The sequence below is a fragment of the Salmo salar genome, chromosome 19 (genome assembly GCF_965601325.2).
Source record: "Salmo salar chromosome 19, fSalSal1, whole genome shotgun sequence".
NCBI classification, from domain to species: Eukaryota; Metazoa; Chordata; class Actinopteri; order Salmoniformes; family Salmonidae; genus Salmo; species Salmo salar.
The window spans coordinates 46,842,010-46,860,000 of record NC_138309.1 but is presented as its reverse complement, the minus strand read 5'-3'; the positions used below and the strand labels follow the sequence as shown (position 1 = coordinate 46,860,000).

Genomic DNA, 17,991 nt, shown 5'->3' with positions numbered 1-17,991 from the left:
TGGTTTGATATGTTGTAAACTCTCTTTCTCTTGGTTTGATATGTTGTCTCTCCCCTACTCATTGTGACTGGTTCCTTCTAGGTGAAAAGCATTGGCCCACCCGCTCCCAGAGCAATCATGGTAGGAATGCCTGTTGTGTGTGGAGTAGGTAGTGGTTGCTCTTAACCACTGATAAACGGTCAGATCTTATACCACCCTCATAATGGTTAGGGTAGGATTGGAGGTAAGGTAATCTGATCCTAGATCTGTGGTGAGATGCAACTTTTACCTTGAGTGTTCTATGTGGTGAAGTGCTTCTCCCTGACTTCTATCTGACCTTTAAACTCCTGTCACTGTGTGAAGTGAGTCGTGTGTGACATCTGTGTGTGTGTACATTTGCTGCCGGACCATCTAGATCAGTCGTGTGGTGATATTCGATCAGTTTTAAAGATATGTAGTTTATCTCGTCTTATTGAAATATGTCAAACATACTGTCTTCTGAAGCTTTGGAAATGGCTAATTCTTTACTTAAAATTCACCTACAGTAGATTTACAAGATCTATCAACCAGAGATAACATCTCATGTACAACTAACATTTACCTTATTGGCACATTCAGTGACCCCTGACCCCAAAGTGCCACTCATAAGATGAGCTGGCATGTACAAAAGCACTATTAGTAGGCAATAGAATGATTTTAGCTAAGTGGAAATGAGAAAATCTCTTGATGATGTTCATTGTAGTTGACCTGACAAGTAAAGTGCTTTTCTATGCCTTAGTACAGGGTTTCCCCAAACTCGGTCCTGAAGTTGCTAGGGCAAAAACCAAAATGTGCACCCGGGGGGTCCCCAGGACTGAGTTTGGGAAACCCTGCCTTAATAAACCCAAGCTGTTCCATACTGTCCTGCTTTTCTGTGCCACCAGGCCTGGGTCCAAACAGTGTTTTCTCTCAAATACATTGGGTGTGCTTGGTTTAGCTCACCCAGCGCACTGGACGGGTTGGCACTTTCAGGACTACCCCATTGGTTTCACTAAACCAAGCTCAGCTTAAATATTTCAAAGGATAAAAATACTATTTCTACCCAGGTCTGCACCTTAGAGGCTGCTGCCCTATATAAATAGACTTGGAATCATTGACCACTTTAATAATGGAACACTAGTCACTTTGATAATGTTTAAATACTGTTTACATACTGCTTTACTCATCTCATAATACACTGTATTCTATTCTACTGTATTTTAGTTAATGACACTCCTACATTGCTCGATCTAATATTTGTATATTAATTAATTCCATTCTTTTACTTTTAGATGTGTGTGTATTGTTGTGAATTGTTAGATACTACTGCACTGTTGGAGCTAGGAACACAAGCATTTCACTACACCCGCAATAACATCTGCTAAAATATGTGTATGTGACAAATACATTTTGATTTGATTTGACCTGCCTTGTATGGTTTCCATAGCTACTGTTCTGTACTATGAATGTGCTATGCTCCTGAACTCTCTCCGTCCCCAGCATACCAAGAGGAGGTCTCTAGAGGTATGGATAAAGGCAGCTTTGAATGATGTTATTTCTTATTACTTAAAGAAGACATCAGATAAATCTGTGCTTATCCTTGCTAGCGACGTGACCAGCCTTCTCCTGTCCTCACGTCCAACAGTCTGAGGGACTACGGGGGAGCTGATACATCAACTTTTGTTTTGTTATACACAGAGAGAGAGATGATTACTTTAGTAGTTCCAATGGAACAGCTGTAAAAAAATATCAGGAAAATGTATTTCCCATTTCCATATTGACTATTTTTCATGTGATTTGTGGAGTCCAGGACATGGTGGTGAACATTAAAATTATCTGCGAGGTCTAGAGAGACTTTGAGGTCGCTGTAAATGTCAGAGAAACTCTGGCCTTGGAGGAACAGCTGTCATGTACATATCTACCTCAAGTTCCTCCTACCTCTGCACATTGATCTGGTACTGGTACTCCCTGAACATAGCTCCACATTGATCTGGTACTGGTACTTCCTGTATATAGCTCCACATTGATCTGGTACTGGTACTTCCTGTATATAGCTCCACATTGATCTGGTACTGGTACTTCCTGTATATAGCTCCATTATTGTGTATTTCAGTTGATTCCTCTTGTGTTAGTTACTATTTTATTTTGTATTATTACTTTTAAACTCTGCATTGTTGGGAAAGGTTCGTAAGCAAGCATTTCACTGTATCGCCTACACCAGTTGTATTTGGCGCCTTTGCTAAATTTCATTTTTTTCGATTTGATTCTCCCATAAAACCCCTCTTATAACGTGACAACACAGGGTCACCCAGGCAGACGATGATTCAGAATCCATCATATTGCTAAATGAGCAATTTATGAAGTGCACCTCACCCCACCTTCCTGCCCCTCCCCCTCGTGCCCTTCGCCTCCTCCACACAGCCCATCACCATAGATTGGCATTGATAGAGGCAAGTCAAGTGAACACTCAGCATTAAATGCCTTTGGGTTATTGAGAGTGATGAGACGATGAGGACGGAATGCTCACCGACATTCTGGAACTGACACATCTTACTGGCTAATATTGATGCCATTCTACAATAGCACAGGCATTTTGTACCTTTTTATTTAATGTACTGAGTTTAACTACCTTTTATAAACAACATCTGTTTACCCCCACTGACTTAATTATCCCATCAGCTGGCATAGTCTTCTGCCAGTTCATCTGGGTTAGCATTAGATTTAACTTCCTAACCATTATCACTAGTGCCACAATTGGGTCAGATATAAGCTGTTGGGATAAGCAGAAGGCAGAAACTGGATGTTCCATCCAGGAGTAAAGTAAAGTTTCCTCAGCTACCATACTGAGTGAAGCTGGGATTTTATGGCAGTTAACATTTAGTGATTAAATGGTAACACTCTTTGTCAGTTGTTAAATGCCAAGACCACAGTGTCTGTCAGGCCTGTGGTGCGACAAGGTGAAAAAGTTAGGGATGAGTGGACAGGTGCAGGGAGAAAGAAAGGGGATAGGTGTTGGCAGTATTCGGATGTCAACAGAGCCAATGGGATAGAGAGACCCCTTGTCTGACACCCCTTGCCTCCCTCCAAAGGCCATCAACAGCCCCCACACCTCCTGCACCCCCCTCCCCCTATGGGTACCCCCCCCCCACCCCCCGGCCCCTCAACATCCCCCACAACTCCTGCTACCCCCCCTCCCCCCTATTGGTACCCCCCCGCCCCCTCAAAAGCCCCCACACCTCCTGCACCCCCCCTCCCTCTTATGGGTACCCCCCCGCCCCCTCAAAAGCCCCCACACCTCCTGCACCACCCCTCCCTCCTATGGGTACCCCCCGGCCCCTCAACAGCCCCCACACCTCCTCTCTCCTGCCCTGATTACTAACGGATGGAGCGTTCTCATGGAATGTCTTTAATATTAACATTCACAGGAAGTTTAGAAGGATTTTTAAGTCCCGAGCTTTAACAAGGTACTCAGGTTGAGAAGATATTTAATGGTGGTCAATGCATTACCAGGTGTTTATGCACTAATTATATTTAGCATTAGTGTTAAAGTCAATTTACCACTTGTCATCGACACTGGCGTTACCAACCATTTTATCATCACTACATGGTTCTGTGTGATAGGATAAGTTCTGCTATAGAAACGTCAGGATAGTGAGTCATTGTTAGGCCATCTGGATGTTAGTATGCAGGCTCACAGAGGCGCTGTATCCCAGGATGGATCAGGTGTGGAAATACTGCAGATTAATATGATGCAATCTGTGTTTACAAGAAAAGAGATTATGTCAAATACCTCTCGCAACCACATAAACCAGCATAAAGCTGGGTTTATCATCTTCTTTTGTTTGGAATGCCTAAAACATGACTGGGATTTAACAGAAAAACAGCTGAGTCATCAAGATACAGACAAACAAAATACTAATTTTAGCTATTTAGATTGGAGACCTGGTAAACCTTTAGCTATTTAGATTGTAGACCTGGTAAACCTTTAGCTATTTAGATTGTAGACCTGGTAAACCTTTAGCTATTTAGATTGGAGACCTGGTAAACCTTTAGCTATTTATATTGGAGACCTGGTAAACCTTTAGCTATTTAGATTGTAGACCTGGTAAACCTTTAGCTATTTAGATTGGAGACCTGGTAAACCTTTCAAGCTGTTTAGATTGGAGACCTGGTAAACCTTTAGCTGTTTAGATTGGAGACCTGGTAAACCATTCAAGCTGTTTAGATTGGAGACCTGGTAAACCTGTCAAGCTGTTTAGATTGGAGACCTGGTAAACCTTTCAAGCTGTTTAGATTGGAGACCAGGTAAACCATTCAAGCTGTTTAGATTGTAGACCTGGTAAACCATTCAAGCTGTTTAGATTGGAGACCTGGTAAACCTGTCAAGCTGTTTAGATTGGAGACCTGGTAAACCTGTCAAGCTGTTTAGATTGGAGACCTGGTAAACCTTTCAAGCTGTTTAGATTGGAGACCAGGTAAACCATTCAAGCTGTTTAGATTGTAGACCTGGTAAACCATTCAAGCTGTTTAGATTGGAGACCTGGTAAACCTGTCAAACTGTTTAGATTGGAGACCTGGTAAACATTTCAAGCTGTTTAGATTGGAGACCTGGTAAACATTTCAAGCTGTTTAGATTGTAGACCTGGTTAACCTTTCAAGCTGTTTAGATTGTAGACCTGGTAAACCATTCAAGCTGTTTAGATTGTAGACCTGGTAAACCTTTCAAGCTGTGTTAGTGTCAATCAGGAATAATCAATCTACAGTGTAATTGCATGTTCAGTTCCAATACTTATCTCCTTCTCTCCTTATCAGATTTAGCTGGCAGAACCATTAACTGATACAGCTAAGATGGAGGCGTCTTTAAATTGACTTAGCCTCTGCCGAGTCCCCAACAACCAGATGTTGTGGTTTTCAGGGGGAATGGAAAGAGAGCCTACGACACGACTTCAGCTTTTGGACGTCATCAAAGCAACTCTCCATCTTAACTCCTCCTCCAAATTTACTGGATTGGTTGAACAGTGCAGAAGAGAACCTCCCCCGACAGATATTTTCCTCTCGTCAAGAACAGTATATAGGGCGCCTAGTTTTAGGCGTTTATTTTACTCCAGCTACGTCAGGTTAACCTATCCCCTATCCATCTACGTCAGGTTAACCTAACCCCTATCCAGCTATGTCAGGTTAACCTATCCCCTATCCAGCTACGTCAGGTTAACCTAACCCCTATCCAGCTACGTCAGGTTAACCTATCCCTTATCCAGCTACGTCAGGTTAACCTAACCCCTATCCAGCTATGTCAGGTTAACCTATCCCATATCCAGCTACGTCAGGTTAACCTAACCCCTATCCAGCTATGTCAGGTTAACCTATCCCATATCCAGCTACGTCAGGTTAACCTAACCCCTATCAAACTATGTTCAGTCAGTAACTAGATCATATAGCCTCCACTCTCACTCACTCTACACCAACGATAGGGATCTTATGTCAATACATCCATCACTTCCCACCCTGCCCTCCTCCTCCTCCTCCTCCTCCTCCTCCTCCTCTCCCCTGGTCAATAACAAACCCATTTCTGGAGCTCCTCCAGAGAGGAGTTTGCACCACAGGCCCGAAACGGTTTACAGAGCACTGGGTGTTTAAGCCTGATAACCAGCCTCTGTGTGTGCGTGTGTGTGTGTGTGTGTGTGTGTGTGTGTGTGTGTTTGTGTGTGTGTGTGTGTGTGTGTGCTCATGTGTTGTCTCTCTCCAACACAGCTAATTGGTCACCTGATTACAGTGGGATCAATGAACTACCAGTGCAGGGGCTCTCAGCACAGCAGGACTCCTCTCTGTCTGTCTATGGGGCTCTCTACAGTACTGTCTCTATCTATTTCTCTATGAAGGTCTCAAAGCTTTCTCTCTCTGGGCACTGACAGTGTGGGGCCAAGCCTGAAGTTAAAGGTGTGATTGGGGTGTCAGTCCTGTGTGTGGATTAACTACAAAGAGTGACTGGAAAGTGTTTTGGTTTTACAGCTAGAGAACAATATCATTACAGTAGAAATCATGCCTGGCATCTGTTTCTGTGTTTGATAATATGCAAGAACATTAAGCACATTCATATATTCAGAAAACCCTGCCCTCACGTCTGTGACTTTTTCGCAAACATTATCTCTCTCCAGAAACCAAACTCTGATGTCAACTGTCAAGCTATACTTTATAGAAATAAAATACGCTCATACAGATGTATGATCTTAATTTGATCACTCTTTTGTTGCTAATCATTTGCCTGTACTGCAGGACATGCAAACTTGTAGTGTATTTGAGTTTTAAAAAGGTTTATAAAGTTTGTTATTTCCACTTTGTATCAACCCCTTCTAAAATGTCCATTAATTATAATCCACATAATAATTTTCACTTTTCTTGTTGCTGCATTTTTTATTTTACTGCTGTAACAAACTGATCACACACACGCGCGCGCGCGCGCGCACACACACACACACACACACACACACACACACACACACACACACACACACACACACACACACACACACACACATACAGAGAGAGGGCTCAGAATAGCAGCCTTTCATCACCTGACTCATTAAAGGGGTCACATGGTCACCAAGTACAATCACCTTCACAATCACCTTCCAAGGTTTAGAAAATCACCAAAAAATTGTCAAATTTAAATGGGATTCTGTTAATGTTCAGATACATGATTATTTTATTACGGACGCTTTTTTTTCAGATAATGCAATTTGTTTTAAAGAACAAGGGCATTCATCTCCCATGTCAGTGTGTATGTGAATATTACATGTCAGTGTGTGTGTGTGTGAATATTGTTTTACAGGGTAACGGCTAGATTACGACGGGACTCAGGAGTCTCCACCTCTTCATCCTTCCCCATTCTTCATTCTTCCTCTCTTTTTATCTCATTACTGTTTTTGTCTCTATCTTCTGTCAATCATTCTATCCATTACCTTGGATAGAGGGCGTTAAAGGGATTCTCTACATCTGAATATATACGTTTGTCAGTTGTTTTTTATTACCCCCCAAAAAAGTGGTCTTTCATGGTGCTAATCTTTCTTATTCATTTGGGGTTGAAGCCTAAATTCATAAGTCTGGATCAACATAACAGATAGCATTGAAAATGGACTAAGCTTGATTTAATTTAAAGACCACTTTTGAGGTATGGAAACATCTGACAAATGTTCATTTTAGGGTGAACCAACCCTTTAATGATGCCGCCACTAGATCTCCCCTTGTATCCCTTTAATGATGCCGCCACTAGATCTCCCCTTGTATTAAACCATGTCATTACATTTGATCAGATACAATATCTGATATGTTTATCACGTTGAGTGATCGTCTCCATTGCTGTTTTCACAGGTACCCACCAGCACAACTACAACCATATGGTTCTAGGTAGCCCAACACGCACCCATAATGGTAAGGATGGCTAACAGCACTGCATCCAGACACAGGGTTATGTTACAGTATCCACTGCAGGATAGGCTACTACAGAGAATTCATGCCCAGTACGTTACTCAGTGTGGATATTGAAAACAGATCCACCGAGTTATCTGTACAAAGACGAATGGCCATTCTCCTGAAAAATGAAGCCCCGGTTTTGGGAATTAACTTTAAAACACTCTTTTACACTAATATACTGTACAGTATGCTACTAATGATACCAGCCTGCTCATCGATCTCTCCACATCCATTCTCTTATATCTATATTTTTTTCATTAACAATAGAATCATAGAAGTGTTACATTTCATAACAATGACCATGTATTCCTTTGAACAGAGCGAATGAAAAGCCATTTAACCTCGGCCTAGCCTCTGTCTATCACCTACTAAAGGGAAATACGATTGGCTGGACATCAAGCTAGCATCCTGTTAAGGTCAGGGCATCTCGGCTATATGGTTCTACCACAGAAACACGTTCCTCCTGAGATGATTGACCTTGTCATTATAAGATTCTATTCTAACCTTCTGCTCTCGCTGAGGATATCAGCCACGGTTTCATTACAAATGGAATTTAGGGATTTTCTGCTACCAATTGTCTCTATTCATTCACAAGAGCCGGGTTTATGGGCTGATGGAGGGATATAAGGAAGCTGGTTTCACAAGGACAAAGGGTGAGAAGAGGACAAAGAAGAACGAAAAGGAGAGATAATCCACTGCCTTTGTATTTGTTTAACATTGGATTGGCCTCTTTGGCTTGTATTCTGATGTTCAGTGTCAGCTCAACCCTGCGTGGAAGCCTCTCCCCTCTAGGACTTCCGCTGGGTTTTAAGGAGATTCTGTAGTCTCAACACATCTCCTCGTGTGTGACAATTCAATGTGTGTTCATTTACACACTGCTAAATCAGAGGAGTGATCCATGAAGAAATCCCTATGAAATCTATGCGAAACAATAGAAATCCATTCCGTCAAAACACATCAAACGCACACACTTCAATCACAAGCCACATAAAAAGGGCTTGTTGTACCAATGTGCTGTGTTGCTTAGATACAAGGCAACCTGTGCTGTTCTCCATGTGTAAAGCAACCACTGGCTTTCTGTCAATCAAAGAGGGGATAAAAAAAACGTATTCATTCATAAGGTGCATTATAACTATTTAAAGGCACATTAGATAATTGGTCTGTTCCAAATACATTCAAATTATAGAAATCATTAGTTTATTCCTGGACTTATGGTAATGAATGAGGAGTGTGTTGGCTGGGTGTGTGTTGGCTAGGTGTGTATTGGCTGGGTTTGTGTTGGCGGGGAGTGTGTTGGCTGGGTGTTGGTGGGGTGTGTGTTGGCTGGGTGTGTGTTGGCTAGTTGTGTGTTGGCTGGGTTTGTGTTGGTGGGGAGTGTGTTGGCTGGGTGTTGGTGGGGTGTGTGTTGGCTGGGTGTGTGTTGGCTAGGTGTGTGTTGGCTGGGTTTGTGTTGGTGGGGAGTGTGTTGGCTGGGTTTGGTTAGAATGCTGTTTCACACCATCAACATGTTTCTGAACTGTCTGTTTTTCACTTGGGTGGGGTAGCTCACCGATCATTGAGACGTGGTAAGTCACACACACACACGCACTTATACACACATAGTCTTATTCACACATAAATCAACATAATTGCCCTCGCATTCAAACACACCCTTCCATTCAAACACACCCTTCCTCACACTCGCCCACCCTTCAGCCGTTCTACCTTCCCCAGTCCACCTAGTGTGTGGTGTAGTCGTAATGTGCCTGGTGATTCAGCAGTGTGTTTCTGATTCTGGAGGTAGCTAACAGCATGTCACATTGTCTATTTTCCCTGTGTTGAGAGAGTATGGACAGCGTTGCCCTCCCAAAACTCCTCCCATCTGGCCTTTTTATGCCTCTCTCTCGCTCTCTCTCTCTCTCTCTCTCTCTCTCTCTCTCTCTCTCTCTCTCTCTCGCTCTCTCTCGCTCTCTTCATCTCTCTTTATTCCACCCTCTTGACTATTTCTCTCTCTTTTTGCTTTCCCTCCTTCCCTCTCTCCTCCTACCCACCACCCCCTTCTCTCCTTCCCTCTATATCTTCTCATTCTCTCTCCCTCTCCTCTTTTTTTCTCATCCCTCTCTCCACCCTCACTTTATCTGGCCACTGGAGCCTGGACATGAGCTGCACCCTGCTGCCCACTTCTCTGCTGCTCTGCATGACAGACTCATAGCCCACAGGGGAGAGAGAGAGAGACAGAGACAGGGAGGGATGGAGAGAAAAGAGAGGGAGGGATAGATAGAGGGGTCAGAGAGGGGGAGAGAGCAGAAGCTAGGAGAGAGAAGGAGAGAGAGAAGTGGGAGAGAGAGAAAGAGAGAAAAACTGAAGAAAGGGGAGTTTGAGAAAAAAAGGGTGAAGATAGAAAAAGATGAAGAGAAAGGTCCACAGTCCCAGTTTTCCCATCTCTCTGTCTCTGGCATCACATTACATCAGTCAGACAAGCGTGTCGCTGCCCTGTCCTAGCCTTCTCCCCATTCCACTCCCCACCACTCCTCAAATGACAGCACACAAACTGTCACAGTCAGGGTCACTGTGAAGCAGACATCTGTTGTTTGGTCTGGTGTTGTTTTGGGGCCGTTGTCACCTCCCCTGTCACACCCTTTACCTACTGTACCAGAAAGTGTCAAATGCTCCCAGAGTGCCTCTTAACCCACATCCCCTAGCCCATCTCCTACTTTCACCTCACCCCCCCACCTCCCAGACTCTACCAAACGCTCCCTAAACAAGTTCCTGTCAGATGACCACCTCCCCTCCCTCTCGTACTTCCCTCCACCCTTCCTCAGCAGGCGTGCTCTACCATCGTTGCCTTTGGTCTGACGCCGTATATTTTTTTAGGAAAACATTTTCCCTCTTGTTTGTTTTGCTGTGTCTCCCCAGAGAACACTAGGATGAGTGGCATCCTGACCTCACAGACGGAGCCGTACGACCTGTCCTCCTCGCGCTCCTTCCAGAGCCTGTCCCACCTACCGCCCACCTACGAGGCCGCCGTCAAGGCCGACCTCAACAGATACTCCTCCCTCAAGAGACTGAGTAGGTCCCGACCACAGCACAGTTCACCATTAGCAGTAATGCTGACAGAGCTGCCACTGCCTCTTTTTAATGTCCTGCATGTTAAAAATTATACTGCGTAAGTTACGGCCTGCTCTGGCATGTTAAAACTGCATTCGTTACTCGGCTCGTTTCTCGACTGGCAAACGTTCATGAGGGATTATACCATATGCCCCTAAAGATGAAATGATAGGATACTTTCTCCTGAAAGGGTCATAATATTCATTAGAAGTGCACCAGCGTTCACTACCTTTCCAGAAAGCCCTGACTCTTGAAGGCATAAACAGTGTCTGAATGAGAGGCCACAGAAAAAACAAAATTACATGTCATCCACTCTCCTCCGTAACGTCCGACAAGTCACTGCTTCTTGAAAACCATATACACCACACGCTCACCGTCTCCCCTTAAAGATTTATCTAGAGAGAAGCAGCAATAGCATCAGCCACCATTTCTTTTAGAGAATTTAACCGCATTAAGCTCTAGCAGCCGCTCTGTATTGATTCGGTGTCCTACGCTGGCTTCTGCAGCCGAATGAGGTCTCATGTCATCATATTCCAGAAGTGTAATGCAAATATTCCTTAAGGCTTGTGTAATCGCATCATGGCTGTCCTATACTTCACTGTTGGCACGGGAACAAAGGGAGGGATATGAATCTCTGGTGCAGGCTACAACTCAAAGTCGGTGCTACTAAAACTCCTGTAGGGAATTTTTATTCTGTCAACATACAGCGCACACACACACGCACGCACGCACGCACGCACGCACACACGCACACACACACACACACACACACACACACACACACACACACACACACACACACACACACACACACACACATCACACACACACACACACACACACACAAAGACCTATTCAATCAAAAACACCTACCGAGCTCACATGGTGTTTTACGAAATGTTTAAGAAAGTAAAGAATCTGAGTCTACAACCGATCCCATCAGCCATCTCTAGAGTGGGTCACCATCGTTATACTGATCCCATCAGCCATCTCTAGAGTGGGTCACCATCGTTATACTGATCCCATCAGCCATCTCTAGAGTGGGTCACCATCATTATGCTGATCCCATCAGCCATCTCTAGAGTGGGTCACCATCATTATAATGATCCCATCAGCCATCTCTAGAGTGGGTCACCATCATTATACTGATCCCATCAGCCATCTCTAGAGTGAGTCACCATCATTATACTGATCCCATCAGCCACCTCTAGAGTGGGTCACCATCGTTATACTGATCCCATCAGCCATCTCTAGAGTGGGTCACCATCGTTATACTGATCCCATCAGCCATTTCTAGAGTGGGTCACCATCGTTATACTGATCCCATCAGCCATCTCTAGAGTGGGTCACCATCATTATACTGATCCCATCAGCCATCTCTAGAGTGGGTCACCATCATTATACTGATCCTGTCTCAGGTGTCTCTTGTTATTGTCTACTTGTGATCCACATATGTAACCGACCGCCTCGATTCGGTCTTATGTAGCAAAATTTGAAATGGTGTTTTTTTACAATGGATGAAAGTAGAGACTCAGAGCTAGACAATGGTTTATCATACACTACAGTTGAGGAACGATTGGAAAGTAATTCTGCTTTGAAAGTTGATAAACTTGTAACCCCCACTTTTGTGACAATGGCCCTTGAATGTTTTGGTACACCTACTGGAGAGCTCTTCTTTGTCTACACCCATTCAGCATCGTTCACAGCCTCTTAAGCCTTAACCCCACTCATCTCTTTAAGGATTCACATGTGAGGCCATGTGGTAAACACACACTATATCAAATAAAATCTAAGTTTATTTGTCACATGCACAGGATACAGAAGGTGTAAACGGTACAGTGATGTGGTTACTTGCATAGAGGTCATATCAAAAACAGAAAGTGTCCAGATAAAAATATTTTATTCATATTTTATCATTATTAGATGACGCTTACCCGACACACTTGTCTAAACTTATTGGTCATGTGAAGGAACTGCTATAACCACCCCTCACACACAGTGGATGGGTCACTATTGTCTAGACATGTACACATGTTCATGAAATACAACAGATGGCCGCAATCACTCCCAGACACACCTGGCGAATTTGATGGGTCATGTAATAATCCAGCCGAAGTGGAGTCTTTTGTTTAGACATGTAGCTAGCTAGGTAGCTAGCTAGCTAGCTGAATAATGAACCGGCATGATCCCAACTCATACTACTACCATTACAAACATTGTCATAGCTGTAGCTGTAGTATGAATCTGCAGGTAGCTAAAGCTAACAAACTAGGTTCAATGTTAGCTAGCTAACATTAGGCTATAACTAGAAATGCAAATAATTGCTGATTTGAATAATATTACTACACAGATCATACACATAATGTTAGCTAGCGAGCCAGCAAGCTAATGTTTGCTAGCTAACAGTATGTTTTAACTTGCAATAAAAACAACTTTCTGACAAAATTAGAAACTTATATCTGAAAATGTAGCTACACTCAAACCCGTATACATGGATAAACGCTTCACGGCAGACTAGAACCCTTTAACTTCATTTTGTTTGTCGCTACATCTTGTTTGGCCAGCGTTGTGTCAAGGAACTCCAGTTCACACTGACTGTGGCGTGTGTAGAAAGTAGCCGATCACTTTTTCCAACTGATCTGTCAGTTGGAAAATAGCGCCTGTTAAATAGCGCTATTAAATTCAGCGCCTGTTAAATTCAGGCCATCAATGTTGTTTATATAAAAAAAAAAAGGTCAGTGCTTGGGAAATGTTAGTTCTTGGGAAAATGTCTCAATGTGTGTTGGCATGGTGAATGTTGTTGTTGTTGTTATCCTGGAAAGCTGTTTTATATAATATACTTTTTTTTGTTGATTTTAATTTATCAGGGAGTGCTGCAGGACCCCTACTTCTCACGACTATGTTCGAGGCCCATATTCCAGTCCAGTGAAAGCCGCTATGTTGAAACTTAAAACTGTCCTCAGCCGATGCCAGCCGGTCTAGCTGTCTTTATCTGCTTCCAAAGCAAATCATTTACAGCAGCAAATATCCAAAAGGCACCATGCAGTTCTCTTTGTTAGTCAGCTAGTGTCTTTCTACTGAAAGATCATATAGGATAAAGGCCGAGGCTTAATGATATAATGAAAAAGAAAAATCTCAGCTTCTACTTATGAATATAAATGTATGTATACATTCAAAGTACAGCACACAGTGTTTTTACGCACAGTACGTATCAAAAGTAATTTATTCATTCCTTTTTCAGTAGATTTTTCAGCCTGAATTGGCCATGCCTTTTTCTACATTTTTCTCTCATCTAAAAATAACTGCTTCAGAATGAAGTCTTACTTTTATTCTCTTTCATTAATGAGATTGATATTTAACCGATTCATTGTGATTATTCTCATGCCAGTTAAAAACCCATACACATGTATTTTCATTATTCATCAGGTAATGTACCTTAGCTAAATCCCTTTGAGCGCCCTGTCATAATTGACGTTTGTGTATAGGTAGTGATCAGCCTGAGATTTTTTGTTGTTGTGACCATATTGTAACTGAGACGGCTTCGTGTTCTCTTTCTGGGTTCTGTGTAAAGTGGAGACGTCTTTTGTCATAAATCTATAAATAACGGATGAATGTTATTAACGTTCACCTCCATCTCACTTTAGCAGTAAAACATTCAAAAGACAAAGTGAGAAAGAATAGGGACTTCAAGGACATCAACTGTCCAGTGACGTCTCTCATTATGTCTTTATGGGGGTGAACTTTAAAAATGTCTATTTTAGAAATGTTTATGCCGCAGCTTTACTTAGTGTGTGTGTGTGTGTGTTTTTGTGTCTGTGTGTGTAGCGCACGTGCTTGTGTATATATATGTGACTATGTCGAATCTCTACGCATGACTAATGATTGATGCATGGTTCCCAGTGAGTCTGCTGTATAATACATACATGGTGTGAGGGTGTGATATCACACATCCTTCCAAGACAATCTGGAGGCATGAACATGCACTATATATGCAGAAGTATGTGGACACCCCTTCAAATTAGTTGATTCGGCTATTTCAGCCCCAACTGTTGTTGACAGGTGTATAAAATGAAGCACACAGCCATGCAATCTCCATACACAAAGATTTACAATAGAATGGCCTTACTCTGTGACCAACAATGTGACACTGTCATAGGATGACACCTTTCCAACAAGTCAGTTTGTCACATTTCTGCCCTGCTAGAGCTGCCCCGGTGAACTGTAAGTGCTGTTATTGTTAAGTGGAAAGGTCTTGGAGTAACAACGACTCAGCCGCGAAGTGGTAGGCCATACAAGCTCACAGAACGGGACTGTGCTGAGGTGCGTAGCACGTAAAAATCGTCTGTCCTCGGTTGCAAGACTCACTACCCAGTTACAAACTGCCTCTGGAAGCAACGTCAGCACAATAACTGTTCCTTGGGAGCTTCATTAAATTAATTTCCATGGCCGAGCAGCCGCCCACAAGCCTAAAATCACCATGCGCAATGCCAAACGTCGGCTGTAAAGCGTGTTGTAGCACCTCTTGAGCAGTGGAAACGCGTTATCTTACAATAACATTCTAGACGATTCTGTGCTTCCAACTTTGTGGCAACAGTTTGGGGAAAGCCCTTTCCTGTTTCAACATCACAATGCCCCTGTGCACAAAGCGAGGTCCATACAGTAATGGTTTGTTGAGATCAATGTGGAAGAACTTGACTGGCCTGCGCAGCAATGTTCCAACATCTAGTGGAAAGCCTTCCCAGACGAGTTGAGGCAGTTATAGCAGCAGGTGTCCACATACTTTTGTTCATGTAGTGTATTTCCTGACCTGTTCTTGTACACAACCACTATCGATGTTCTGTTTGATAATATATGAACATGCAGCATTTTCATCTTAAGAAATCTTGCTGTCATTTAATATGATTTTCACATGAATGTCATCCTTCGACGTTTCAATGGTCTTTGTGTATGACATTTCTGTCTGGTGCATGCTGTATGACACCGTTTGTTTACAGACTTTTACACAACCTTTGGAAAGTTCATGCCCTCAGCCAGAAACACTGGTAGAATCACAGATGGGGCCAGGATTCTAGAAAGGTTGTACATCACATTTAATATCCTCTGACTCTTCAGTCCCTCTATTCTCTGAGCAACCTTCAGACCCTCTATTCTCTGAGCAACCTTCAGACCCTCTGTTCTCTGAGCAACCTTCAGACCCCCTATTCTCTGAGCAACCTTCAGACCCTCTTCTCTGAGCAACCTTCAGACCCTCTTCTCTGAGCAACCTTCAGACCCTCTGTTCTCTGAGCAACCTTCAGACCCCCTATTCTCTGAGCAACCTTCAGACCCTCTGTTCTCTGAGCAACCTTCAGACCCCATATTCTCTGAGTAACCTTCAGTCCCTCTATTCTCTGAGCAACCTTCAGACCCTCTATTCTCTGAGCAACCTTCAGACCCTCTATTCTCTGAGCAACCTTCAGACCCCCTATTCTCTGAGCAACCTTCAGTTCCTCTATTCTCTGAGCAACCTTCAGACCCTCTATTCTCTGAGCAACCTTCAGACCCTCTATTCTCTGAGCAACCTTCGGACCCTCTATTCTCTGAACAACCTTCAGACCCTCTATTCTCTGAACAACCTTCAGACCCTCTATTCTCTGAACAACCTTCAGACCCTCTATTCTCTGAACAACCTTCAGACCCTCTATTCTCTGAACAACCTTCAGTCCCTCTATTCTCTGAGCAACCTTCAGACCCTTTATTCTCTGAACAACCTTCAGACCCTCTATTCTCTGAACAACCTTCAGACCCTCTATTCTCTGAACAACCTTCAGACCCTCTATTCTCTGAGCAACCTTCAGACCCTCTATTCTCTGAACAACCTTCAGACCCTCTATTCTCTGAACAACCTTCAGACCCTCTATTCTCTGAGCAACCTTCAGACCCTCTATTCTCTGAACAACCTTCAGACCCCCTATTCTCTGAGCAACCTTCAGACCCTCTATTCTCTGAACAACCTTCAGACCCTCTATTCTCTGAGCAACCTTCAGACCCTCTATTCTCTGAGCAACCTTCAGACCCTCTATTCTCTGAACAACCTTCAGACCCTCTATTCTCTGAGCAACCTTCAGACCCTCTATTCTCTGAGCAACCTTCAGACCCTCTATTCTCTGAACAACCTTCAGTCCCTCTATTCTCTGAGCAACCTTCAGACCCTCTATTCTCTGAGCAACCTTCAGACCCTTTATTCTTCTCCTTTGTTTTTCATTTTTCTCTCTTTCCCTCCTACTCTCTCTTTACCTTCTCCCTTCCTCTTTCTCTCTCCTAATCCACCTATTTTCTGTCTTTCGTCTCGCTGTCTCTCCACAGCGGATAAAGACGTCGACGACTACTACACCCGCAAGCGTCACCTCCCTGACCTGGCAGCCAGAAGCACCCTGCCCTTACACGTCATTAAAATGAACCAGGAACAGGTACTGCATCTACATTGTAAAACATTTCCTGTAAAATGTACAGTAAGTTACTGGCAGCAATTGGCTAGTAAGTTACTGTAATGTATTTTACAGTACAGCTACGGTAATACATTTTATGTTAATCCATGTTACAGTACCAAAGATGTTACAATAATCTAATTTTCAGTATATTACTGGAATTACCCATGCAGCGGCATATTACCCAGTGTTCTTTGCAAGTTTTCATTTTTACATTTTGGACATTTAGCAGGTGCCCTTGTCCTTAGCAACTTTACAGTCAGTGCATTCCACCAAGGTTGATAAAGAGAAACATATCACAGTCATAGTAAATAAAATGTATCTGTATTCGTTACTGACAATATTATTGTAGTTAGGGATACATTGGTCTTCAAAATAATTGTAATTACAACAAGATATCTTATGATAAATCTCTGACCATCTTTGTATAGTGCCAATACAATACTGAGATACTCACATTAACTTGATGCCAGAGCAATGAAACACAGTAAAGTGAATATTAAACCACAAGAAAATTATTTATACAATATTTTACTGTAATTACAAAGGATTAGAGCAAGCAGGTTGGCGGTAAGAATTTGCATATTACAGCATATTAATGAATACTAGGTGTTTTATATCACTTGCACTTCTAGAGGCCTGAACAAAGGCTTCCAAACTGGATGTGATTACAGGGCAGAACAGATCAAATGGACATGGGAAATATTCAACCATTAAAAGGTTTAAGACCCACTACCACTCTGATCTGTTCCCTATATACTGTACATGTCATTGCTAGGGAACTACCACCACATATCAGTTCAATTGGTACAGCATTCTCACTAACGGGTACAAGAAATATAGCCACGTAAGGCACAACTTCAAATGAGTTAATGGGCCAGTGATTCTTTCTCCACCCACAATATTTCTCCAAATGCACCATAACTTACAGTACGCTGAAGTAAATATATAGCAAACCAGCAATACAGTA

At 42.9% G+C, this 17,991-nt stretch overlaps 1 protein-coding gene across 4 annotated transcripts in view; it reads left to right on the top strand.

Annotated features, from left to right (window-relative positions):
• The window catches only part of LOC106578860 (protein shisa-6), a 125,212-nt gene that overhangs the window by 104,079 nt on the left and 3,142 nt on the right, over positions 1 to 17,991 (top strand). For 2 of the 4 annotated variants that reach the window (XM_045702358.2, XM_014158089.3), the window contains exons 5-8: positions 7,366 to 7,425; positions 9,012 to 9,032; positions 10,363 to 10,515; positions 16,900 to 17,003. In XM_045702358.2, the coding sequence (XP_045558314.1) occupies positions 7,366 to 7,425; positions 9,012 to 9,032; positions 10,363 to 10,515; positions 16,900 to 17,003 (338 nt within the window). The remainder of the gene's footprint in view (positions 1 to 7,365; positions 7,426 to 9,011; positions 9,033 to 10,362; positions 10,516 to 16,899; positions 17,004 to 17,991) is intronic. The other 2 variants (XM_014158090.3, XM_014158094.3) reach the window with 2 other exon arrangements.